We start from the raw sequence: 23,952 nt of genomic DNA, 5'->3' as shown, positions 1-23,952 counted from the left end.
AAATATCCACGGAGAACCTCTGCCCGTGGCCGCTGGGATGGGGTTGCTCGTGGCCTTGGCCATCCACGCCGCCCTCCCGGCGTTTCAGCTCCGGCACCACCAGCCCCACATTCGTTTTTCCTCTTCTTGGGCAAAAAAAACCCCAAACCCTCCTCATTTCCACTCCTGATCCGCTGGATCCCGATCCGCAGGAGAGCTCTCAAGGTCCGGTCCCTTCCAGCCGATGCTGTCACCCGATTTTCAGGGCCCAGCGCTTAATTAACGAGCTGTGCCGAGCCTGCGGGAGCCGCGAAGGACTGGGCTCGCCGCAATGTCGGGAATGAGCCGGTGGGATGCCGGAGGCGCAGGACAGGAACCCGAACGCCGCCACGAAGCGAGGCAGAAGCCGCCTTCGCACAAGACACCCCCGTTTTCAGGTCCATAAAAAGCCCAAATTAGCCCAATTTCCACCACCCACCCCCCCAACCAGTCCCTCCTGCGTTGGTGTAAAAACAGCGGAGGCAGAGAGCATTTGCCGGGATTTCAAGGGATTTCAAGACTTTGGGAAAGCATCCGCAGCTAAACTTGGAGAGAAAAAGCGTTCAGAAAGCTTCCCGCTGGCGGATGCTTTGTGCCTGCCGGCATTTCGCCTCCGCCGCGGCCGTCCTGCCTGCTCCATGCCCCCTTCGTCTTCCTCCCGCCACCAATTTGAGCCCGCTGAGGCCCAGGAGCCGCAAAGCAAGTTGCTGGCGGGGTGATGGCGGGTCCCGGATGGGATCCTCACTCGGAAGAGCGTGGTCAGGTGTAAGAGCTGCTTCCCGGAGCCCGGGAGAGAAGATCTGCAGGGCTGGGAAAGCCACTGCGTGTTCCCGGAGAAGGAAAAAAAAAATCCCTTTTTGCGGGAGATGCTGCCGGGTCAGGGCTCCTCCGCGTCCTCCAGCCTTGCGCGGGGGGCGCGCGGCTCTCCACTGGAACGTCTCTCCTGCCATTTTCCACGGCTGCTCCTCGCCTTTTGACTCCTCGCCCTGGGCCGGTGCCCGAATTAGAGCTGGGCTTCGTGTTTCCCCCCCTCGACCCCCCCATTCCTTGGTTGCCCTCGGTGGCTCGGTGCCTTTGAAAACAGCCCTGAGCTTCGTCCCTGGGATGCCACCGTCCCTCCAAGCCTTCGAGGGGGCTTGGGTAGGTGTTGCCTCGGGATCCACGAGCTTTTGGGGGGGATAAAAGGGTGGCGAGGCTGGAGAGGACAGAGATAAGGGCTCGTAAAACCCAAGGAGCTTGGCAGGGTGGAGGCTGCGGACATCGGAGAGGGTGCCGCTGCCTGGCTCAGCCCGAAGCCCGGATCCAGCGCACCAGATACAGCGTATTTATTACTCGCTCCTTTACCTTGAAGTTATCGTGACGAAGCCTTTGAAGAGCAGCCATAGATTTCCATGTTGATAACACTGAGGAAGGGGGGGAAGAAAAAAAAAAAAATAAAAAAAAAAAATCCCAAAGCTCTGGAGCCTTTTTACACAGCTCTTGGGCACCAAATCTGGGGTGAAATTGGACAAAATTCAGACGCGGGTCTGTCCGCTGACCTGGACCAAGGCTCACCCAAGCTCAGCGCCCGCAGCCTCCTGTCGAGACACACATATATTTGCTCTCCCGCTCCCGAGCGCGTGTTCTCCACGTCCTCCGGGATTTACACAGTGCCGGAGCCGTGGGCTCGGGGTTTCCCTCGAATTTACCACCTGCAGAGAACCCCAGAACCTGCTGCTTTCGCAACTGGGACGTTTATTGTCGAGGGTTGTCACAAAAAAAAGCAAACAAAAAAAACCTCCACGCCGAGCCTCCCTTCTCCCTCTCCTACGCCAACACCACGTGGCTTTAAAAAAGAAAGCGAAAAACATCAGCAGATGATCGCCAGGCCAAGCATCGCCCCCCAAAAGACAGATGTTATTCCTGCGGGACGCGATTCCCCCCCCCCCAGCCCCAGCAAAGGAAACCTCCTTCTCACGCCGTCTTTTCCCCTGATGCCCAGGTTCGGATTCCAAGATGCGGGAGGTTTGCGCCGGCTGCGACACCCCCATCTCCGACCGGTTCCTCCTGCGAGTCAACGACCGCTCCTGGCACGAAGGTTGCGTGAAATGTGCCGTCTGCCTCCAGCCGCTCTCCGGGACCTGCTACTGTCGCAACCGGCAGCTCTACTGCAAACACGACTACGAGAAGTAAGTGCCCTCTGGTTTTCTCCAAATTTTCCGTCCCTCTGGGCTCCGTGTTGAGCGCGGTGGAGGCTCGGTGGGGTTCTGGAAGGGTGGGCGGCGAAAGGGCGTTGTGGTTGTGGGTGTCACGTAGGTTGGTGAGGAGCAGGTGAGATGACGAGGACCACAGAGGTGTCCTGCCAAGGGATGGTGTCCAAATAGAGGGACAGAAGTCTTCAGCTGTGATTTAACGCGGTGACGTGACGGGGATAAAGAGGCAAAAGGGATCGATTTTGGTTCAGTGGTGGTTTTGGCAGTGTCGGGTTAATGGTTGGACTCGATGGTCTTAAAGGTCCCTTCCAACGGAGACCGGTCTATGGTTCTGTGAAGGCGTTGGCTGAAGGGGCAGAAAGGATGAAGCCGGAGGCCCTTGGGACGCTTTTTCAAGAGCTGAGGGATGTCCAAGGCTGCCCAGGAGATGACAGCACTCCATGCCTTGTCCTCCTGGGACGCGAGGGCCGGCAGATTTAACCTGAGGTCATGGTTTGGGCTGGGCTGGCCACTAAACTGAGGGACAGATGCTCTCCTTAACCTCCCTGCCCTTCAGCCAAGGTCCTGCTCAGGGGGCGAGGAGCGGCTTGGGGGGGTCAGGAGCGGGTGCCTGTCCCGTAACCCCGGCGCCGGGAGCGGCTCTCGCAGCGGGGCACCCACTCGGTGGTGCCAGGGAGCCCACGTCTGTCCCTGCTGTGGCCAGGCCTGGGCTGGGCTGGGCTCTGCTTGTGGTGGCAATGCTGACCCTCGGGGGGGGGACACCACCAGATACTTCAAATGGAATGGGAAGGGAAGGGAAGGGAAGGAAAAGGGAAGGGGAGGGGAGGGAGGGAAGGGAAGGGAAGGAAGGGAAGGGAAGGGAAGGAAGGGAAGGGAAGGGAAGGGAAGGGAAGGGAAGGGAAGGGAAGGGAAGGGAAGGGAAGGGAAGGAAGGAAGGGAAGGGAAGGGAAGGGAAGGGAAGGGAAGGGAAGGGAAGGGAAGGGAAGGGAAGGGAAGGGAAGGAAGGGAAGGGAAGGGAAGGGAAGGGAAGGGAAGGAGGGAAGGGAGGGGAGGGGAGGGGAGGGGAGGGGAGGGGAGGGAGGGGAGGGGAGGGGAGGGGAGGGAAGGGGAGGGGAGGGGAGGGGAGGGGAGGGGAGGGGAGGGGAGGGGAGGGGAGGGGAGGGAAAGGGAAAGGGAAGGGAAAGGGGAAGGGGAAGGGGAAGGGGAAGGGGAAGGGGAGGGGAGGGGAGGGGAGGGGAGGGGAGGGGAGGGGAGGAGAGGAGAGGAGAGGGAAAGGGAAGGAAAAGGAATAAAAAATAAAAAGAAAAAAAGAAAAAAGAAAAACAGAAACAAAAGAGAAAGAAAAATAAAATAAAAAGAAAAAGAAAAAGAGAAAAAGAAGAAAAGAAAAGAAAAGGAAAAGGAAAAGGAAAAGGAAAAGGAAAAGGAAAAGGAAAAGGAAAAGGAAAAGGAAAAGGAAAAGGAAAAGGAAAAGGAAAGGAAAAGGAAAAGGAAAAAGAAAAGGAAAAAGGAAAAGAAAAGGAAAAAGAAAAGGAAAAGAAAAGGAAAAAGAAAAGGAAAAGAAAAGGAAAAGAATAGAATAGAATAGAATAGAATAGAATAGAATAGAATAGAATAGAATAGAATAGAATAGAATAGAATAGAATAGAATAGAATAGACTGTTTCCATTGGAAGGGACCTACACCGATCGTCTACTCCAACTTCATTTGCTTTCGAACACCTCGCCGGGGCTCCCGGGAGAAGGCTGGGCCGTCGCGCTCCTCCGCTTGTCGTGTCATTTTAATTGCGTCGACGAAACGAGGTGTTTGAGCGTTGGCGAATCCAGAGGGAGCTGGACCGGGGGAAGCGGCTGGTGGAGCCGGAGGGGCTGAGGGCTCTTTGTAAGCGGGAAGCGGGGTTGCGGTGGTGCCACGCGGAAGGAGACATCCCTAAAATGAGAGGGTGGCCGGTACCCGGAGGGGCCGCAGGACAGCTGGGGAAGCAGCCGCCCTGATGTGATCAAATATAGCTGGCGCTGCCTGGGAAAGCCTCGGGGGAAAAAAAAAAAAATCAGGTTTTTAGATTTCTCCCAACCTCAGCCTTGCCTGCCAAACTCCCAGAGCAGCATCTCCCGCAGGGCTGGAGACGCATCCCTGAATTTCGGCGGTGGCACCCTGCCCCAGCACCGAAGAAGGGGTTTTTTGGGGGGTTGGTTTTGGGTTTTTTTTTGCCTTTAGTGGTCACACACAAATGCGCTTTTATTAACGAAACCGCTCAGGTGCTTCTGTTGGCTTTTCTCACGCCGCTGGGAGGTGAACGTGGGATGGCAAATCCCATCCCCCCGCCACCCTCTGGCTCCGCGGCCGCCGGTGAATCCCTTCCCCTCCGCTCTGACTCCCTCCAAGGGGAATCGGGAGCCCTCGCCCTTTGCGTTCCTCCAGACGATGCCCTTTCCCAAGGGACACAGGGAGCCCCAGGGGAGCCTTTTGGAGCACCCACGTTTTTTGCACCCTGGAAGCATTTTGCAGCAGAGCAGGCGCTGGAAATGAGCCCGGGAGGCCAGGGCAAGGGACGGCCTCGTGTCCCCAATTCTGCCTTCCCCTGCCAGCCCCCTGGCTTTTTTCTGAGGGGGGGTTGATGCGGCACAAAAAGCCGTTCGTTTCCCCTAAAGGTGAGCCATGGCGCTGACAGCTCTGAGCTGGAGCAGGGAGAGCCCGTCCGCTGGCCACCCCCTTTCCTTCCGCGTCTCGGGAAGGAGAGATAAGGTGGAAGAGCCCGAAGGGAGGGCAGGATCCGCTCCCCCGGGCAGGACTTTGAGTGATGAGCCAGCACCGCAGCCTCCCGTCTCGATGCACCAACCAAGTGGCATCGCTCCACGGAGCCGGGGCAGGGTCGATCCCGCCGGAGGTTATCTCTCGGCAGGGAGAGCTTTGATCATGGCTGGAAAAAAAAAAACAAAAAAAACAAACCACAAACCAAAAAAAAAAGGGAGCTGCTTCCACGCCGGGCTGCTGGCTCCCTCCGCCTTGCCGCAGGGCAGGGGATGGCTCAAAGGCTGCTGCCTTCCCTTTCGCCACTGGCAAGAGAGGCAAATAACCACGGCGACACTCCGGCAAGCTTCAGATATGTCGGAAAATGCTGGGAGCTTCTCCCTCCCTGGGATAGGGAGCTCCTGGGTGCTCAGCAGCCCCCTGACATCGCTGCTTGCCACCACAGGGGCTGGCAATGCCATTAAGGCCACGGCACCAGGGCTCCGTTGGTGGCTCGTGCTGGCGGTGATGCTTCCTCGGTTCTCCTCCTCTGCCGAATAAGCTTCCCGCAGGCTCCCTCCCCACCTTTCCCATGCCAAGGCTTCCACTGAAATACGAGGCGGGGGGGGGAGGTGGGGGGGAAGTCGGTGCCTGGTTGTGACCTCCAAACCCACGTCTAGCTGCGACCTCCTGCGGCTGGTGCCGCCGGGACGAGCTGGGTGACACACAGCCATCCCAGGACGCCGCTGCCGGGAAGGCGTTCCGTCACTTCCCTGAAGTTTGGCAGCACCTTCTAAAGACTTAACGGTCCCAGCTTATCTTGCCTGGGCTTCGCAAGAGAGAGCGCAGCCTCCTCCCGGCCACTGACGCAAGCGCTTGGCAGCGCTGGGAATGGTAATAAAAATACCAGAGCTTGCCCACTTGCCCAGGGTGGCCGGGAGAGGCAGGGACGAGGAGCCGGGCTGGCAAAGCCACAGCTGGATGTGGAAAAGAAGGACAGCGCGGTGACACCCGCACCGTCCCGGCAAAGGGTGAGGGTCCCGGGATGCTTTGGAGCAAAGGCGGTGGATCTCCGGGAGGTCTTGGCTGTGCTGGTTGGCAGGAGCCAGGCGCTGGAGTGGGTTTGACCCCCCTGCTTAAGAGTAAGCAGATAAAAACGTGTTTGCAAAACCCGTCTGTAAGGAGCACCGCGTCCTCCTTGGGGCAAGTCGGGTGCCTGACCCGAGGCCAATGATGGCGTTCCCACGTGGGGAGCCCTCGGCCTCCAGTATCGCTGGTTTGCTATCGACTTTTGGGTGGGACAACGCGGCCGCGCTGTTTTTCCAAGCACTGCGGCGCATTCAGCCGCAGATCCCTGGGCACGCTCTGCTCCATCCCACTCGTGTGCTCCAAAGTACCTCAGGCGGTCTCAAAAAAACACCCTTTAGGGTCTCCAGCTCCTTTAGTGCTTTCGCAAGTTGGTGCTTCGGGCACTTTTGAAGGCGTCTCCGCTCAGCACCTTTGTGCATCCAGCCTGGGAATTTCCAGGGAGGCAAACTCTCAGTCCCTCCTGTTTGGAAATCTTGTGTGTCCCCCCCGCCCCTACCCCGAGTATTCATTCTTGGCCTTGACTTTCCGAAGTTCGTGGTTTTGGCCAGCGATGAATCCCAGACGGCAGAATCCGGTGTCGCCCTGGGCCGCGGCGTAGACCGGGGCTCGCAGCGTGGTGACCTGGAGGGGAGACCCATCTGGCATTTATTCCTCCTCATGCGAAACTGCGCAATAAGAGGAAAATGCTTTAATGGAGAGATAAGCCAGCAGCTGCGGCTGAACGTGGGGGAAGGAACGGACTGTTGATCTAGAGATGAAATGTTAAGCCCGAAGATGGATGTTGTTCTGCAGTCCCTATCATATAAAACCGCAATCTGAAGGCTTTTGTGAAACTCTCCTCTTCCCCTTTCGCCTGGGGCCCAGCCAGCTCTCCTGCGCTTTGCTCAGGCACCTGCCCTGTAAATCCAGCTCCGGGCAGCTCGTGTAAATGCAACGGCTCGGGAGAAGGGGTGGGTGGGGGGAGGAAGGAAAAATACTCCCGAACGATGATAGAGTGGCTGCAACGGCCGGGTCCCGGGCGCCTTGTTTACTTTGAAGTTTGTTTTGTGGAATGACAGGCGATGTGGGGGCTGCCGGGGAGCTGTCAAGAGGGATCTGAACCGCAGCCTTGCGCTGGCAGCCTTCCCCCTCTCCTCCGCGCTCTCCTTTTGCCCATGTGGAGATGATTTGCTCGTCCTCTGTAGAGATACGGGGTGAACTCGGCTCGAACCTGACTTGCAGTTTCTCCATCGCCGAGCGGCTGCCGGCACGTGACCGGCACAGCTGAGCGCAGACCCGCTCCTCCCAATGCCCTCCTGGTCCTTGGGTTTGGCCCGAATCGTGGTGGTTTCTCCATCTCGTTGTAGAGGGGAGAGGGTCGGGGAGGGCTCGACCAGCACATCCCAGCCATCGGCTCTGCCTGCATCCCTTCGGGGGTCCTCTCGGAGCTGTTCTCACCCTCGTTGGGCGAGATGCGCGGAACCGAGCGATGGCGCTTGAATTCGAAATAATATTCCTGCCACGAGGGTTTGGGAAAGCCCACAAAAGGTTGGCCAAGGTTCGGGGAGAGCCTTCTCAACCGCGAGCGGCTCATTTGCTTTTTGAAACCCACCACAGATAACCTCGGCTACCTCCAACAGGGATGTTCGGGAAGCAGAGAAGGGAAACTCGGGCTCTGAGACCAGAGTGTTCGGCGCGCGGCTGCCAAATTGGTATTTTGGTACCCTGGAGTGACATCCAGCATCGTCTTTTGGGGATCTTCAACCACTTTGGCCGATTTTCTGGGCTCTGCGGCTCAGGAAAAGCCCGGCGGGGAGTGATACAAATGGAGTTGCCTGAGAAATGGGAAATAGGAGCTGACTTTTGTTTTCATCGGAGCGGGGAGAGAAAGCAGGGTAAAGAGATGGGCTCCGGCGGTTCTTGGGATGCGGAGGGAGGGTGGAGGGGACCCAAAGTCTCTTGTGCAGCCGAGGGGTAACCAGCAGCCCCGCTCCTCCTTGCCGGGGAGGAGGAGGAGGAGGCGGGGGAGCGAGGCAGTGACCCTCCCTGCCCGAATATCGGGGGACTGACCCAGCCCGGGCACCTTGGCAACTCTTCTGAGCGAGTCGGTTAATGTTTAAATCCATGCGGGAGGGCTCCTCTCCCAGCAAAGATCTCCCGGGCAGGAGAAGCTGGGACAAGGGTTGGACAAGAGCGAGCCCAGGCGCTGTGTGCAAACCCCATGGCATTCCAGGAGCGAGGAGTCAGGCCCTAAAAATGATGAAACTGGCGTCGAAAGCAGAAGGACGGGGGGATTTTTTTTTTTTTTTTTTTTTGGCTTTTACGTCTAAAAGCTTCTCCTTCCCCTTTGCTGCGCGTGCGACATTTGGTTACAGTCTGCTTTGAAATCAGAGGGCTTCCTAGGCATGAAGACGTTAAAAAATGGTGCTTCAGATGTATTTGTAACCCCGAAATCGGGGACTTGGGGACAGAACAGTCCCAAAACTTGATGGATTGCGAGAGCTGATGATAGCTACTACTCTTAAAAATGAGTTCTCCTTAAAAATGATAGTTTCTACTCTCAAAAAGCTGGTTGTCTCTCCGGCTTTGCTGTTCCCGACCGTACTGGGCATCCCGGTCCGTCCCATCGCTCCGGTCTATCCCTCCTGCCCCGTTCGGCCACGGGTAGCTGAGCAAGGGGGTCCCCCCCGAGTCATGTCTTCTCTCTGTTGGGCTGGAGGGAAGGTAATGAAAAGTGACAGCGCTCTGAAAAGTGAGCAAATAAATGAGATAATGAGCACCCTTGACAAGGCAGTGATGAATGGAGCCCGCGTGCCTGGCTCACGCACCCTGCGGGTGCCTCCACCAGTAGCAGAACGGGAGACGAGGGGATGGAGGAGGTGGGAAGGAGGTAGCCTGCAACTCCTTCCAGTGCTTCTGGGCTGGGCGATGGGACCGAGCCCGGGCGCCCTTCGATAGCACCCATCAACGGGGCGAGTCGTGCTTATCGCCGGTCCTCCGAGGAGCATCCACAGCCGTTATCTTGGGATACTTTGCTCCTCCCAACTGGGGAGGTCACTGCAGCCAGCCCTGCTCCACTGGTGAGGACCAGTGGGAGCTCAGCGGTGGAGAAACCGGGCGGGCGGACCCCGGGAAGGAGCTTGGTGTCCTGTTTTTTAGGGTGGGTTTGCAGTTTTACGCCCCCGCCGGACACGGCGGGATCGCTGCCGCAGAGCAGGACGGGTTCCCCGAAAGCTTCGGCGCACAACCCAATCCCAAAATCTCCTGCTTTTTCCCCATCCCAAACATTTCCCCCTTCCTCATCGGGTGGGTGGCTGAGCCCCATCTCCCACCGCGAGCGAAGCCCGTCTGATGATTAATGACGTTAATTACACGAAGCTATTCCTACCCCAGTCCGCACCGTTCCCTCGCACTGGTTGGTTCGCGGGGCCCAGGAAATTAAACGCTAACTCTATAATCACTGCGAAATGAAAGAAATATGCAGATGCGCCTTGAGCGTGATTAAGAAACCAGCCACCACGTGCTGTCTGTTCCCCACCGCCGTTGGATTGTTTTTCTAACGGGGGCAGGGGGGGGCGGAATACGTGGGGGAGGAAGAACTTTTTTTTTTTCTTTTCACGTGCGGCGCATTGTTTTTCTAGTTTAATTAAATGTAATTTACTTTGAGGGATACTCTTTCTCTTTTGGGCTGGTCTTTTTTTTTTTTTTTTTTTTTTTTTTTTTTGTCCCGCCCGCGTTTCGCGTCCCACGGCTTGGAGTCTCTCCTGGACCCCACGTCGCCAACTTTTATCCTGTTATTGGGCAGAGTTTTCTTAACCACCCAGCTCCTGGAGCCCCGTGACCACAGTCTAACACCGGCTCTGCCCCTCCGTAAAAATAATTTGATGCGGAAAAGGAAAATAGAAACCCAACAAAGACTTAGATATCAAAGGAAACAGTTATAATTCAAGGTATTGGCTCCCTCCAACCGGAGGACGCAGATGTACCTTAACAATCGAGTGGTTGTAAAGGGTTTGGATCTTCGGCACTTCCAGTGAAAGACGTTGCTTATCCCTTTCGGGCTGCAGGTGATTTTATGGGCACAAAAGATGCTGCCACCTGGGTTTGGGGGAGGTGGACACGGTCCAGCGGGCAAGCAGTCCCAGAGCGGCCCCGGGGTTGGACAACCTCTTCGTCAGGGCCGAGCTAATTACCGTGGCGCCGATAGACGTGCGGCGGCTCTACCTTCCCGGGCTTGCAGCCTGGCGGTCTCGCTCGCGGAGCTCCCCGAGCCGGCTCCGGGCTTAGGCCACGGCTCGCTGGGCTGGGGAAGGAGAAGGGGAAGTTCGGCTGGGGTCGGCGGTGGCTGTAAGGGCGAGGGTTTGCAGGGGAGACGGTACCCGGCTGTGTTCTGACAACGTGCCTGGCCCTATTTCCCTGAGATTAATTGGGTTTAGACCCAGCGCAGCCGGGTTTGTGGGTTCCTACCCGGAGAGACGGGCTGCCTGGGCGAGGAGCGGGGTTAGAACTCCGCCTGTTCTCATCCCGGCATCCGTTTCCCTGGAGTAATTCTTGTCCCTCGCAGCAGGTACGAGCAGCGTGGTCGGGGCGGGGGGGAGGGTCTGGACGTTATCGCGCACGCGCCAAGCGCTGCGGTTGGTTTGCGGGAAAGCCGCCGCGCTGCTCCGTTCGTTTTCCCAACACCGGCTCCTAAAGCGGCACACCGGGAAGGGCTCTGGGCTGCAGACGGACGGTTTTGAAGGCGCTGAAGGGTTGTTGGAGGCTGGACCCTTCTCCTGCTTCTGGACGCAGCAGCATCTCTCTCAGTCCGGACCCAGGGACCACCAGAGGGCAGCCGCGAAGGCAAAGGTGCCAGAAATAAACTCCTGAGAGCCAGTTTCCAGCAGTGCCAGGGGCTGCGGCGCTGGAAACAGCAGGCAGGAGCCGTTCCCCATGCGGCACAAACATCCCGACGACGGCCAACGGCGAGCCCTGAGCTGCTCACGCTTTAAGAAACCAGTTTTCTTCCCAGGCTACTAGGGGATTCCCGGAGCACGGCAAAGGGAGCCCAGACCCCGTTCTTCTCTCTTCTAACAGGCAGAGGTTTAGAAAGGATGGGCTCAAAGGTATTTACAGGCACTCGGTCTCAGCAAAAAGCTTGCGGAGAGCCCGCGGCTGGTGGGACCGACGGCAAGGATCGAAGGGGAAGCGATTTACGAAACGCAGAGGTGTTCCTGCCTTACCACACCGCGCTTATTTCTAAACCTGCCTAACGCCGCAGGCGTAGCACGTACGACCCATCATCCAGCTTCTTCGCCCTCCGCCTCCTTCTTCGAGAAGCCTGTGTGAAACCAGGCGCTACAGAAACACGGGGGGCAGCTGTCGGACGAGTGTCGGTGTCAGACAGAGCCCCGAAAACCAGAGCCTCCAGCCCGTCCTCTGGGAGAAGGGAAGTGGCTCTTTCTCCCTCCTTTCTCCCGAGGTATTTTCCTGCCTCCTGCTTCCCAATCCTCCCTCTCCTCGGCTGTTTCTGCTCAGCCATCGTCTCCGCAGCCCGGGTAGCTCCACACCTCCCGCGTTGCTAACACGCTGCTGGAGAATGTGGCCCCTTCTTTCCTAGCTGGTGCACAAATTGAATTATAAACCGGATCCATAATCTGCTTCCAGCTTTCATCTCTCCCCCTTAATGCAATTAAGCTTAAACGTGGTTAATTACAGTTTATCCTAACTATCTTGGTGGCAGCTTCACACATCTTTGCTCGCACAGGGGCTTTTTTCCCATTATTGAGGTCTTGCCGATGCAGTCGCGGTAATATCGGAGCCGGTCAGGCTTGCACGGAAAAAAGCAGCATCGTCCCAAATCCCTTTCCTGATTCCTGGATACGGTTTTGCTGGCGGCGGGAGAAAGGTGAAGCTAGAAAGAAGCTCGGCCTGTAAAAAAAGAAAAAAAAAAAAAAGAAAAGAAAACAAAAAAGCACAAGTTTAATGACCGCTATGCTTTGAAACTGGTTCCGTTAATCCCCAAAAACGGTGTAATTCACTTCCAGCGCTACGGTAAATTTAGGGCCACGGGGTAAGGAGGGAAAACGAGCAGCCCGGCAGCGCTGCACCCGGTTAACGAGCTCGCGCGCGACCACGCGGCCTGGGCTCGGCTGTGCCGACGCGGAACCTGCCTGCTGAATCCGGGCTCAAACCAGTCACCCCAGTTAGCCTTGGAAGGGCAGTAACGCCACCGCAGCTACTTTTTGGGTGGCAGTCCGCTGGCGTCCAACGGGCTCTGTGGAGTCGGAGGGTCCACGCTGCTGTTTGTGACCTGGTCCCTGAGGCTTTGGCTGCCTTTTTTGGCAACTTTTAACTTCCCTTCTCTTTATTCCTACCCGCTCCGTCCCAAACCAGGCTGTAACGGGGTGATCTCCCCCACTTGTTACTCAGCCAGTTGCGCCGGTGGGTTCCTATCGTGCGACAGCTTAACGGCTTTCCCCGTTTAAAAAAATCTCTTTAGATTTCAAAAATCTGGATTACCTTCCGCTGGTGTCTGCCTTAAGAGCATCGGCACAGAGGGATTCAGAGGCCTCAGCTTGGCGCGCTTGATCACTCATCAAGGCAACTTTATATTCAATTTTTCTTTTTCCTAAAGTCGCCGTTAGCAGAAACGCGCCTTTTCTCTTCTCGATCCTTAACGCAGACTTAGCTTTTTGCCAAAATACTGTCCCGGCCACCTCTTGGGCCGGGGTTGTTTTGGATGAGCATTTTAATTCTTTCTAAAATGAGTCTTGCTTTTAAAAGGAGGATATTTATTCCCGGCCCTTGCGGTGGGGATGCTCCGTTATTCCTAATCTGCAAAGGGAAGGACGGAGAGGGGCTACACGACAAGTCCAGCAGGGCACGGAGAGGGACTATAGTTTCTGTATCGCTAATTAGATCCGTTTCTATATCGCTAATTAGAGCCGTTCCTATACTGCCAATCGTATATCTCCACCTTATCACCCGGCGATGCCCGACTCAGCCCCAGGGTGCGGAGCTCTGAAACCCTCGGGAGGCACCGGAGGCGTTTTGCCAGGACAGTTGGTTGCGGTGACCACGTTGGGGTGGGCTAAACGTCATTCCCGGTGGCCGGCACCGGCCCTGCCGGGCCACGCTGCCCCGTGCTACCGAATCGTCCCCTGTGCCACCGCGCACCCCCCTCCCTCCTTTAAAACAGAGAGAAAAGAGAGCGCAGAGTTTAATTTAAATCACATCTCCCGAGCTTGTTCTTTTCTCAATCAATATTGCTTTTTACATCATATCTAATCTCTTCTTTCCCCCCCCCCCGCCCCCCGCCAAAGTAAAATTTAATTAAATAATTCTAATGAATGTTTAATGATGTTCTTTTGTCATTATTAAATCTGTAATAAAAGTGTCTGCGGCCCTTCTACCTCCCTCCCCCTCGCTTCCCCCACTGCTTCCCCCCCCCCTGCATGCACTGTCCTGCTGGCTCCCTTTTCTCCCTGCCTTCTCCCCCCCTCCCCGCTCCGTCTCGCTGCGACAACGCCAGCATTCAGACCTGCAAACAGGAAATGAGAAACGGAGAAACAGGATATTGAGTTGGGATACTATCTGGATGGGTAATATCACCCCTAGCTACTAAGCGAAGGCACCCTTCTCCTGCCAGGCATACTAATGGAGACGCGGAGGCTTCCCGGAGCCGCGCAATAAGGCAGGACAAAATCAATAGGAATTGATAACTCCTTCACTTTAAACCCGCGGACCCGAAGCGAGCTTTTGTGGAGCGGAAAGCAAGAGGAGAGAGAAAGGAGCTGACGGTTCCCGTCGCAGGGGACAGCGGAAAGGCGCTGTCTGGGCGACGGAGGACCAGAAACTTCATCTCTCCAAAGAGGGAGAAGCCCCGTAAATAAGAGATGCGGTTCCCTTTTTTTAATTTTTTTTTTTTCCGAACCAGGGGTTGGGGCTTCCCGAGAGCTCGGTGTGGAGCTTGGGTCCGAACGCGGGGCAGCTCGCCAAGGCGCCACACCGGCTCCCTGCGCTTGGAAGAGAAATTAGAAAAAAACAAAAGGGTAACGCCGTTCCCTGGGAAGGGACAGGCAGAGGTGGACGGTTCAGGATAGGACCCACCTTCCTTCATCCTGCCCTGGCAAGAGGCTTTGCTCTCTTGATCCGGACAGCTTGAAGAATATCTTTTAAAAAGTACCAAGTGCAGGACCCCGCAAAAAGCTTCGGAATTACAGCGGGAAACTTCGCGCGGGCCACGGAGAAACAAAACGCCGTGCCTGCTCGCTGCAGCTCTGCGCGTCCCGCAGGCGGCTCAGGGTAGGACTCCCACGGTCTCCTGTTGGAAATATTAACAAAAAAAGGCATTTAGAGTGTAGTCTAAAGAACGTAAACCCCAAGCTGTTAGCCCAGTTCCAGCCCAGGGCAGGCCTGTAGAGATTCAACAGCTGAATCCCACCTTCCCACAGCTCCCAGACAGCCCGATGCGGGATTAAAGCAGGGCAGGAACATTTTTGCCTCTGCAAAAAAAGCTCCTGCAGAAGCTGAATCCCCCTCCACCCCGCTGCCCCGGCGACGGAGAGTATTTCCAGTTTAGGAGAGCTCTTGCGGGGCCGCAAGCGGAAGGCGGCCGGGATGTTAAAACGGGGTGTTAGCAGCTCAAAGCGAAGGGAACGGCTCAAGGTGCACGTACCGCCGTCGTCCCGCTGTTCTCGGGTGGGTTTGGAAGGGAATCTGTTCATTTTCCTCCTCGGAAGCAGCGGTTAACGCTGGCTGCTGTGGAGAGCCACCGTACCTGGCAAGGGTGGCCCCGTCACCGCGGGAGAGCGGGGGACGGCGGGGTTTGGGGAAGGGCTGCGTGTTACGAGCCGCCCCTCCAGCACAGAAAGCCACCTGCGGGTAGAGAAAACAGGTAAAACTCACTTTTAGGACCCAATTTCCCCGCTCTGCCTGCGGAGGGGGATGGTTTGGAGCGGGGAAAGGCGCTCGAAAAAGCCCGCGGCCCCCTTTTCCCACCGCCCTTTTAGCCAGCGGCGCCGCGCGTCCCCCTGACCGCAGCCGCGGTCGCCGGCAGCGCGATCCCAGGGAAAAGGGGTTGGGGAGAAGGAGAGTTGGGGGGGGGGGGGGAAGGGGGGGTGTGAAAAAACCCCCCCAAAAAAACCAACCCACATTTTTTGTTAGCATTCAGCAGTGATATGACAGGCGCCCTATGAATTCTGGGAGATTTTAATAAAGAAGACAGGCCTGTGAAATTTAATAAAAGAGTTCATCAGATTATATGGTGATGGCTCAGTGCCACCGTGCTGGCAGTAATATCCTCGCAGTGGGGGGTTTAACCCCTTGAGGGACAGAGCGGCAGCACAGTATTAAATCTTTCAGTAGCATTTCACTCGTGTCACTTTAATATTTATGAATCTCTCTGGCTCCGGGAACCTCTCTGGTGGTGTTTTGCTTCCCTGTTTTGCTTGCGGTTTAGGTTTTCGGCGGCGGTTGGGTGTTGTTTGGTTTGGTTTTCGTGGGGTTTTTTTATTTTTTTTTCCCCCCCAGCGTCAGTTTTCATCGCTGACATGAACAGAATCAAGGCCGGGGAGCGGAGCTCGTTAACACCTCGTACCTCCTGGGTGGATGCCAAGGGCGTTTACAGGGTCCGCTCAAGCAGGACCACGCTGAGGAGACGCGGGTTGGTTTTGGTTCTTTTGTAGAACCAAGCGCGGTTACATCAACTGCTGCTCGCGCTGCTAGGTGCCAGACTGCGGGGAGATCTCTTTGCCGCACGCCCCGGCCCCAAATCCTTCTGTTTTACACGACCCGGGTGCTGTCCGCATCCTTCTAAGTAATATTTCCAGCGATGCATAGAGAAGGTCAGGTCATTCAAGAGGGACAGGGAGCTGCTGGAGAGGGGACAGCAAAGGGCTACCGAGATGCTGAGGGGACGGGAACGTCTCTCTGCTGAAGAAAGGCCGAGGGATTTGGGGCTTTTTGTCTGGAAAAAAGATGGCTGAGGGGGGATCTTAAAGGGTGGGTGTGAGGAGGATGGGGCCAGGCTCTTCTCAGTGGTGCCCGGGGACAGGACAAGGGGTAACGGGCACAAACGTGAGCATGGGAAGTTCCACCTAAACAGGAGGAGGAACTTCTTGACTCTGCGGGTGGCAGAGCCCTGGCACAGGCTGCCCAGAGAGGTGGGGGAGTCTCCGTCTGTGGAGCCATCCCAAACCCGCCCGGACGCGTTCCTGTGCCGCCTGCTCTGGGTGAGCCTGCTCTGGAGGGGGTTGGAGGAGATGATCTCCAGAGGGCCCTTCCAACCCTACGGTTCTACGATTCCCTCCGTGCGACTGCGAAGATGCAACAGCAACAGTGCGATGGTGGCTCCTCTCTGTCTCCTGCCTCTTAGTGAAAGGTTTAAGTGAAATGACGAAGACCCGTTATTTTAAATTTGGGGGGGTTTCTTCCTCTCCTTGGCGAACTCCGCATGCAGCAGGGAGTTTGGCTTTGGGAAGCTTTGACTTCTTTTCTGGCGTACGCGCTCACGTTCGAGGAGGTCTGAGTATGGTTGAGCCGTGGCCGTTTCTGACAAGAGGCGCAATGACGTAATTACGCAATCAGAAAGTTCCTTTCCGGGGGTAAATCTATTCACGGAACCCACAAAGAGCATTGGAGGGAATGGAGAGCAAAAGTAACTGTTGTCCCCAAATTACTCTTTCTCTCCCCGACCCAAATGTTGCTGGAAGAAGTCAGAAATTCAGCAGAAGGTGATTTTTTCCCCTTAATCCCCCGGTGCCGCTCTGTATCGCTGAGCTGGGGGCAATGGCTGTTGCGGTAGGGAATGAAAGAGCGTATTGTGTTGCCGCTGCCTCCCCGTTGCCCTCGTGTGTCCCCTTCCCCGTCATGCCCCGAGCCCCCAGCCCGCAATCTGGGAAGAGGCTTTAAAAGTTCCACTTCAATATTTCAGACGGCTACAATGGATTTTGCAGCTCAGTGTTAAGTAAACAGACCTCGCTTAAGCCCGGACCGCTTCATTTTGACTAAACCCTAACTAAATAAGCTGGTTTCATGAAGCGCAGGCCTCCCAGCTTATTCCTTGCTTCATTAACACCTTTTAATCCCGCTGAGACAATCGTATGCCCCCCAAATTACCCTTCCCAGGCCTGGGTCAGCGTCTTCGCTGTGCCGCGGCGGGTCAGAGAGGTTCTCAAAGAACTCGCCGCTCAGCTCATCCCCATCTGGAGAGCTGGGAGTTGGGCTGACGCTTCTCCTCCGGAGCCGTCCTGAGCCGCCACAGGGATGTTCCGCAAGGATAAGACAGAGAGTTCGGCGTTGGGATGTTTTACCAGGACTAACGTCTGGGAAATGAAGTCCACAAACGTCTTGAAAAGGCGCGGAAAGGTCTCAGAGCTCCTCAGCCGTGTGCTAAAGCCAGGCAGGCGCACGGGGTGGTGGTGGCGGTGGGGGGCTTTGCTGCAATTCCTCTTCCCGCTGCTCCACACTTTCAACTTTACTGAACTTCTCAGAGGTGGTGGTGGTGGTGGTGGTGGGGAACTTACGTGCTGGGCCCTCCCCAGCTGGTTCGTTATTAAAAGCAAACCGTTCGCGTTAAAAAAAAAAAAAGAGACAGTGAAGGTGTAGGTGGGGTGAGGGAATGAAATAACGGAATCGGTTTTCACAGAGTGTGTAACTCCTTGCTGCGGGAGAAGAGAAGGCTGAGACGGGATCTCATCAATGCTCATCAATATCGCCAGGGCGGGTGGCCAGAGGACGGGGCCAGACCCTTTCCAGTGGCGCCCAGCGACAGGACAAGGGGCAACGGGCGCCAAGCTGGCACGCGGAAAATTCCATCTTAACACGAGGAAAAACTTCTTTACTCTGAGGGCGACGGAGCACTGGAACAGGCTGCCCAGAGAGCCTGTGGAGTCTCCTTCTCCAGAGATATTCCAAACATATAGGACCATGTTCCTGTCCAACCTGCTCTGGGTGACCCTGCTTTGGCAGGGGGTTGGACGAGGTGATCTCCAAAGGTCCTTTCCAACCCCGGCCGTTCTGTCATCCTGGGATGCTCTTGGGACCAAGATTTCAGCAAGCTCCAAGAAGATGTTGTGCGTTGCCGTAATGTCCGGGCATTTAAGTAGAGAAATAGCGTTGGGATTTTCGAGGCATTGCTGCACGTTCTCCTGCCAACCGCGTGGCCCCAGAGCTGGCCTCAAACGCCTCCTGGCAGGAGGAGCAGTGGGCAACCAGTGAGTTTGGCCTCCAGCCCAGCATCAAAGCTCTTTAAGATACCCTGTATCTTCATCCTTGCTTGGGTGACGTCTCCGAGTTGGCAAACGGTACAGACGTGCTTGCCCTCTGGCAAGGGCCAGGCTGCTCTTCTGCCCGCTAGCGCCGCTCCTCTTGCCTTGAGTGGCCACCAGCGTGAAGAACCGGCTGCCAAAAGCTGTCCCTGTAGCCCCCAGCCTCTCTCACGATGCCGACCTGTGAGAAACCGTCCCACCTGCTCCATAGCTGCCACTTTTGCAATTCCCAAAGACGCTCCCACTTACGAGCCCATCTGCCTTCCTGCCACTGACACTTTTTCCATCAAGGCGAGCCCTCCCCTGGCAGGAAAATTAAACTCTATCGTTTGCAAAGGTAATTAATTTGAGGCAAGCTGGTAAGAAGGACGTGGGAGACGTACCTGCCTCTACTTGCCGGATGGTTCGCAGGAATAAAAGTCGAGGGCCTTACCACAGCTCCTGTAAGGAAATCATAGAGTCATAGAATCACAGAATGGTTTATCATAGAATCATCGAATTGCCAGGGTTGGAAGGGACCTTAAAGATCATCTAGTTCCAACCCCCCTGCCCTGGGCAGGGACACCTCCCACTAGAGCAGGTTGCTCAGAGCCCCGTCCAGCCTAGCCTTGGACACCTCCAGGGATGGGGCTTCCACCACCTCTCCGGGCAACCTGGGCCACTGTCTCACCACCCTCATGGTGAAGAACTTCTTCCCAACGTCCAGTCTGAATCGACCCAGCTCTAGTTTTAATCCATTCCCTCCAGTCCTACCATGACCCGACATCCTAAAAAGTCCCTCCCCAGCTTTCTTGTCGGCCCCCTGAAGATCCTGGTAGGCCACTCTAAGGTCTCCTCGGAGCCTTCTTTTCTCCAGAGTGAACAACCCCAACTCTCTCAGTCTGTCCTCACAGGAGAGGTGCTCCAGCCCTCTGATCATCCTCGGGGCCTTCTCTGGACACGTTCCAGCACGTCCGTGTCTCTCTTGTAGAAGGGGCTCCAGAACTGGACGCGGTGCTCCAGGTGGGGTCTCACGAGAGCGGAGCAGAGGGGGAGAATCACCTCCCTCGACCTGCTGGCCACGTTTCTCCCGATGCAGCCCAGGATACGATGGGCTTTCTGGGCTGCGATGGGCTTTCTGGGCTGCTAGCGCACGCTGACGGCTCACGTGGAGCCTCTCGTCCACCGGCACCCCCAAGTCCTTTTCTTCTTCAGGGCTGCTCTCCAGCCAGTCGCTGCCCAGCCTCTATCGGTGCTTGGGATTGCCCCGACCCAGATGGAGGACCTTGGGTTGGAAAGGACCTTAGAGATCATCTAGTTCCAACCCCCTGCCTTGGGCAGGGACACCTCCCACCAGACCAGGTTGCTCAAAGTCCCGTCTTGAACAGAAAAAAATAAATCTTGAACAGAAATCAATCTGGGCCGGGATTCTGAGGAAACGAGGGCGTTGAGTAAGGACATGGGGAGACTTGGTCAAAACAGAAGTGGAGGAACATGGACGATGGGACTTATGCAGCATAAAGGTCCTTCCAGAAGAAGCGGGATATAGTTTTTGTGAGTTACGGGCCCTTAGACACGGTCCTGCTGCTGCCGAGGCTCTTCTCTCCTCCGGGAGCACGCAGAGATCCTGCTCGTGTCTCTCCTCTTCCTCAATGCACTTTTCATTAGGAACCTGGGAAGGTGCTTATTTTTCGGCCTGTCCCTCCGCGTAGTTTGTGCAGGCGGCCGCTTCTAGACGTGGTGTAGCCACGGTCTCCCAAGCCTCCTCGTAACCCACTGCCAGCAACGGAGATGTATTTTGTTCCTATGGCAACCTAAACAATATTACCTTGACTTAAACGGATTCAGGCAATATTAAAACCAGCCTCTTTAGGAATTCCTGGTGTTGGAGGGGCTGAGAATTTTAATTTTGTGTAATGCGAGCTGACACCGTGTTTATGAGCTGCTTGCTGAATGTTTTCTTCAATTAGTACAAAGCAGAGCGGATTTGTTTTCGGGGCTTAGCTGGGAGATGGGAGGGCGCGAGCCTTGCGATGCCAAAAGCGTTATTGAGTTACGCCGCAGTAACGGCGCTTCCCTCACCTGATAGCTGCAAAAAAAAAAAAAAAAATTTTAAAAAAAAAAAAAAAAAGCCCTTTTCATGGAAATCTGGCACATGACAGCATCTTTAAGGCAGGCTTGCTAAGTGCCTCGTCCCGACGGTAGCAGGAGGAACCGGCCGGGTGCCTTGCGGGTGAATAGGTCTCCTTTCCCAGCTCTGACATCTGTTGTCACCTTTCCTGGTTCTCCTCCGTCCCTCTCGCTACCAGCCTGCCCGCAGTTAGAAGCACATCACGCTCCAAGCTCTCCTCCACCTGCCTTGGCTAAGCGATGTTCTGGATGTTTTCCTCCAGGAACCAGCGATATCACTGAGGCTGGAAATAGGAAAGGACCCAGGGAACGCTCCAGTATCTGTATGGATAAAAAATAATTAAGCAAACACAAGTGTGGAACGGGAGAGGGAGTTTTCCGTCAGTGTTTTCCTAAACTATCCTGTTCCTCACTTGGAGTCAGGTCAGGTTGAACACTTCAATGTCGAAGGAAAGGTGCTGTTTGTCAGGTCTATGCTCTTAAATGCATCTGTCCTGGGATTCGGGGCTGTGGGGCAGAACCAGCTCGTCCTGGGGGCGCTACAGGAGCAAATCCGTCTCCAAAAAACATGGCAAGAGCCGACGGGAGCTTGGGGACAGCTTGTCTCAAAGTCAAATGATACTTGTGTCACTAGACTCAGCTCCGCGATGGCACGGAGCGAAGCCAAGGCCGATCTTTCTTTGGGGACAGTATTTCTCCCATCCCAGATGCAAAAAAAAAAAAAAAAAGTCGGTACTCACTTTTAAACCAGTTGTTGGAAGGATAAGGGACAGAAAGCTGGGAAGAAGAATAGTTTCATCACCCACAACGGGCAGAACTAATTCTAAGTGGTTCTCAAGAAGATAAAGACGTGACGAAGTCTTTATCTGTATCGACAAAGTCTAGTCGCTGGGCACGGAATAAAGGAAGAGTCAAATTGGAAATAAGGAATGAAGAGGTAGGTAGTTAGTCTCTGGAATGTCTTCCAAACGGGATGGGGACAGATCCTCGTTCGCTGGGAGCCTCCAGACGGCGACTGGATGGTCTTCACTGTGCACCCCCCACCGGCGAACTGGCGCGAGGTGGGAATCCCTGGGCGAGATCCTCCGGGTTGCAACGAGCACGGGGTGAGACTGCAGCACCGTTAGCTTTCATCTGGGCTAAAAGTCCGGGAACGCTAAAAACTTCATGTTTAATAACATCTCACGTGTTCCTGACTGATCCCGGATAGCCGTGATCGCGGATTGGCTCTATGGTTGGGTCTTTTTTATTCTTTTTCTGCTGTAACAGAAGGATGTTGGTGTTAGAAATTTGGACTCGGCTCAGATTTGGGCTGGGACTGTGCCCGGAACACGCTTCCAGTTTGCTCCTTCGTTAAGGCAGTGAGAGGTTGTGGTTAAAAGGCTGCTCTTTACTCCCAGCTTTTTCAACCCCCAATCGATTATTATTTTTCAAGCGCGACTTACAGAAAGACAAGAAGGGGGAGAGGAAGAGAGACAGGGAGGGAGAGAGGAACAGGCACGCAAACACACTCACACAAAGGAGCGAGAAATCCCACACCATTCCAGTTGGAATGTCCCAGACACTTCAGCCGAAAGCCACCGCACAGCACAAATCCATGGTGGTATTTGGAAGGGATGAGCCCACCCCTGTAAGCCTCTTCATCCTGCTCCACAGAGTTTGCCAGGAGGATTAACCCAGTCTTGTTCTCAATCCCAGTTTATGAGTTCCCTGCTGGTGGGGAAGATCCTGTGTGTTTAAACAACAGCCTAATTAATCCCTATTTTATTACTTTCTCTTGTCAAGTGGCTAAATAGAAGCTGTCAGCCGGCAGCCACCACCGCTCACATTTGTTTAGATCCCAAATTACTTCATCAGAACCATCTGCTCGGTACGCGGGGCGCTCAGCGGTTGTTTATTTCTCTCGCCGGACACGGTGTGGGGCACAAACAGCCTCCCCGCTGGGACTCCCTGCGTAAAGCCCCTCCAGGCCCTTGGGGACGCTCCTGGAGGGGTCCATAAAGTCCTCTCAGTAGGAGGGACCTAACAAAGCCCGGCAGCGAACAGCCCTAGGGAGGAAGAGGGGCCATAGACCTCTGTCCTGTTGGACCGGGCAAGTTCTTCTTCCTCCCTGGTGCTACAGGAGTGTCAAGAAAGCCCCAAAACACCCTTGGGATGTACGTTCCTTGCTGGGATGGGCTGCCACAGTTTCAAACATCCACCCACTTCTTCCCTCGGCTTCCCAAGCCCCAACCCAGGGCTGATCTCCCTTGTCCAAGTGTCTAACCACTGGGACCTTCTTTGCAGGCTCTTCCAGACCAAGTGCAGCAGCTGCTTGAAGGCCATCGCCCCCTCCGAGCTCATCATGCGGGTGTTGGAGAACGTCTACCACGTCCACTGCTTCTACTGCTGCGAGTGTGAGCGGCGCCTGCAGCGGGGAGACGAGTTCGTGCTCAAGGAGGGGCAGCTGCTGTGTCGCAGCGACTACGAGAAGGAGAAGGAGATGCTGAGCGCTATCAGCCCGGCACCCACCGAGTCCGGTGAGGGGCTGGAACGGTGCTGAGGGTGGGGAAACCAGGGTGAACCTTGTAGGGGGCAGGTACCACCTGGTAATTAACTCTAGGGAAGGTTTCAGAGGGAGGAGATGGAGGTAGGTGGAGGTTGTAGCATCTTTTTGCCTTGGCAATAGGCAGCCAAGGGGGTACCAGGCTGCTGAGATCTACTTGGCTGATCCAGAGAGGTTTGGGTGGGCTGCTCTGAGACATTACAGGATGGATGAGCCGAGGCCAAGGTGGCCCATCAGTTCTGTCTCCGAATCGCCAGCGTTGCCCTGAGCCACAGCTCAGTCCACGAGCTTTGCTGGCTCCGTTCCACGCTTCTGCTCTGAATCGCGCCTCGGAAGGAGCAAAACTCTGAATCCTTTGCCCTGGGAGATGGCCCAGAAAGGCCACTCCCTGCTGAATCACCGCTGCTCCTCTCCCCTTGCAGTGAAAAGCGAGGACGAAGACGGCAGCCACTCGCACGGCAAAGGCAGCGAGGAGAGCAAAGACCACAAGCGCTCCAAGCGCCCGCGCACCATCCTCACCACCCAGCAGCGTCGGGCGTTCAAGGCCTCCTTCGAGGTTTCCTCGAAACCTTGCAGAAAGGTATAAGGAGGCCACTCGGCACAGCTGCTGGCTCGGAGCCTTTTAAGTGCAAGTTAAGTTCTGATTGAGCTCTCCGGGTTTTGTGGACAGGTAAGAGAGACCCTGGCAGCCGAGACGGGCTTGACCGTGCGGGTGGTACAGGTCTGGTTCCAGAACCAAAGAGCCAAGGTGAGTGACGGTTCCTGCGCCACAGCTGGGTGCTGCGTACCCGTGGGGTACCAAACGCGCTCGTTCTATTAAAAGGAAATGTCAAATAGCTTAGAAAAAGAGAAAGTTCTTAGAAGAACAGCTACACAAGACCATCCACAGGTCCGCCTAGTCCTACAACACGTATCTAGTAGTAGCGAAAGCTTAAAGAGAAATGCAAAAATTCATTAATTATAGATGTTTGCGGGGCTTAACATTTTTCACGTTGGTTTTTTTTTTGTTTGTTTGTTTGTTTTATTACTCTACTTGCTT

General features: G+C 55.5%; 1 protein-coding gene and 1 long non-coding RNA gene across 2 annotated transcripts in view; one reads left to right on the top strand and one right to left on the bottom strand.

Annotated features, from left to right (window-relative positions):
* Positions 1 to 23,952, top strand: part of LOC134507942 (LIM homeobox transcription factor 1-alpha-like) — a 29,312-nt gene that overhangs the window by 3,050 nt on the left and 2,310 nt on the right. Inside the window, exons 3-6 of the mRNA XM_063318932.1 lie at positions 2,000 to 2,186; positions 22,655 to 22,887; positions 23,336 to 23,493; positions 23,584 to 23,661. Coding sequence (XP_063175002.1) covers positions 2,000 to 2,186; positions 22,655 to 22,887; positions 23,336 to 23,493; positions 23,584 to 23,661 — 656 coding nt within the window. The remainder of the gene's footprint in view (positions 1 to 1,999; positions 2,187 to 22,654; positions 22,888 to 23,335; positions 23,494 to 23,583; positions 23,662 to 23,952) is intronic.
* On the bottom strand, positions 9,776 to 20,310 carry LOC134507954 (uncharacterized). Its single transcript, XR_010068962.1, has 4 exons — positions 18,643 to 20,310; positions 14,668 to 14,867; positions 14,100 to 14,313; positions 9,776 to 11,918 (listed from the first exon to the last, which is right to left on the bottom strand). It is a non-coding gene; the product is annotated as an uncharacterized LOC134507954 (long non-coding RNA).

The sequence above is a fragment of the Chroicocephalus ridibundus genome, chromosome 29 (genome assembly GCF_963924245.1).
Source record: "Chroicocephalus ridibundus chromosome 29, bChrRid1.1, whole genome shotgun sequence".
Classification (NCBI taxonomy): domain Eukaryota; kingdom Metazoa; phylum Chordata; class Aves; order Charadriiformes; family Laridae; genus Chroicocephalus; species Chroicocephalus ridibundus.
The sequence above is the reverse complement of the archived record's forward strand: the minus strand, read 5'-3'. Positions and strand labels throughout refer to the sequence as shown.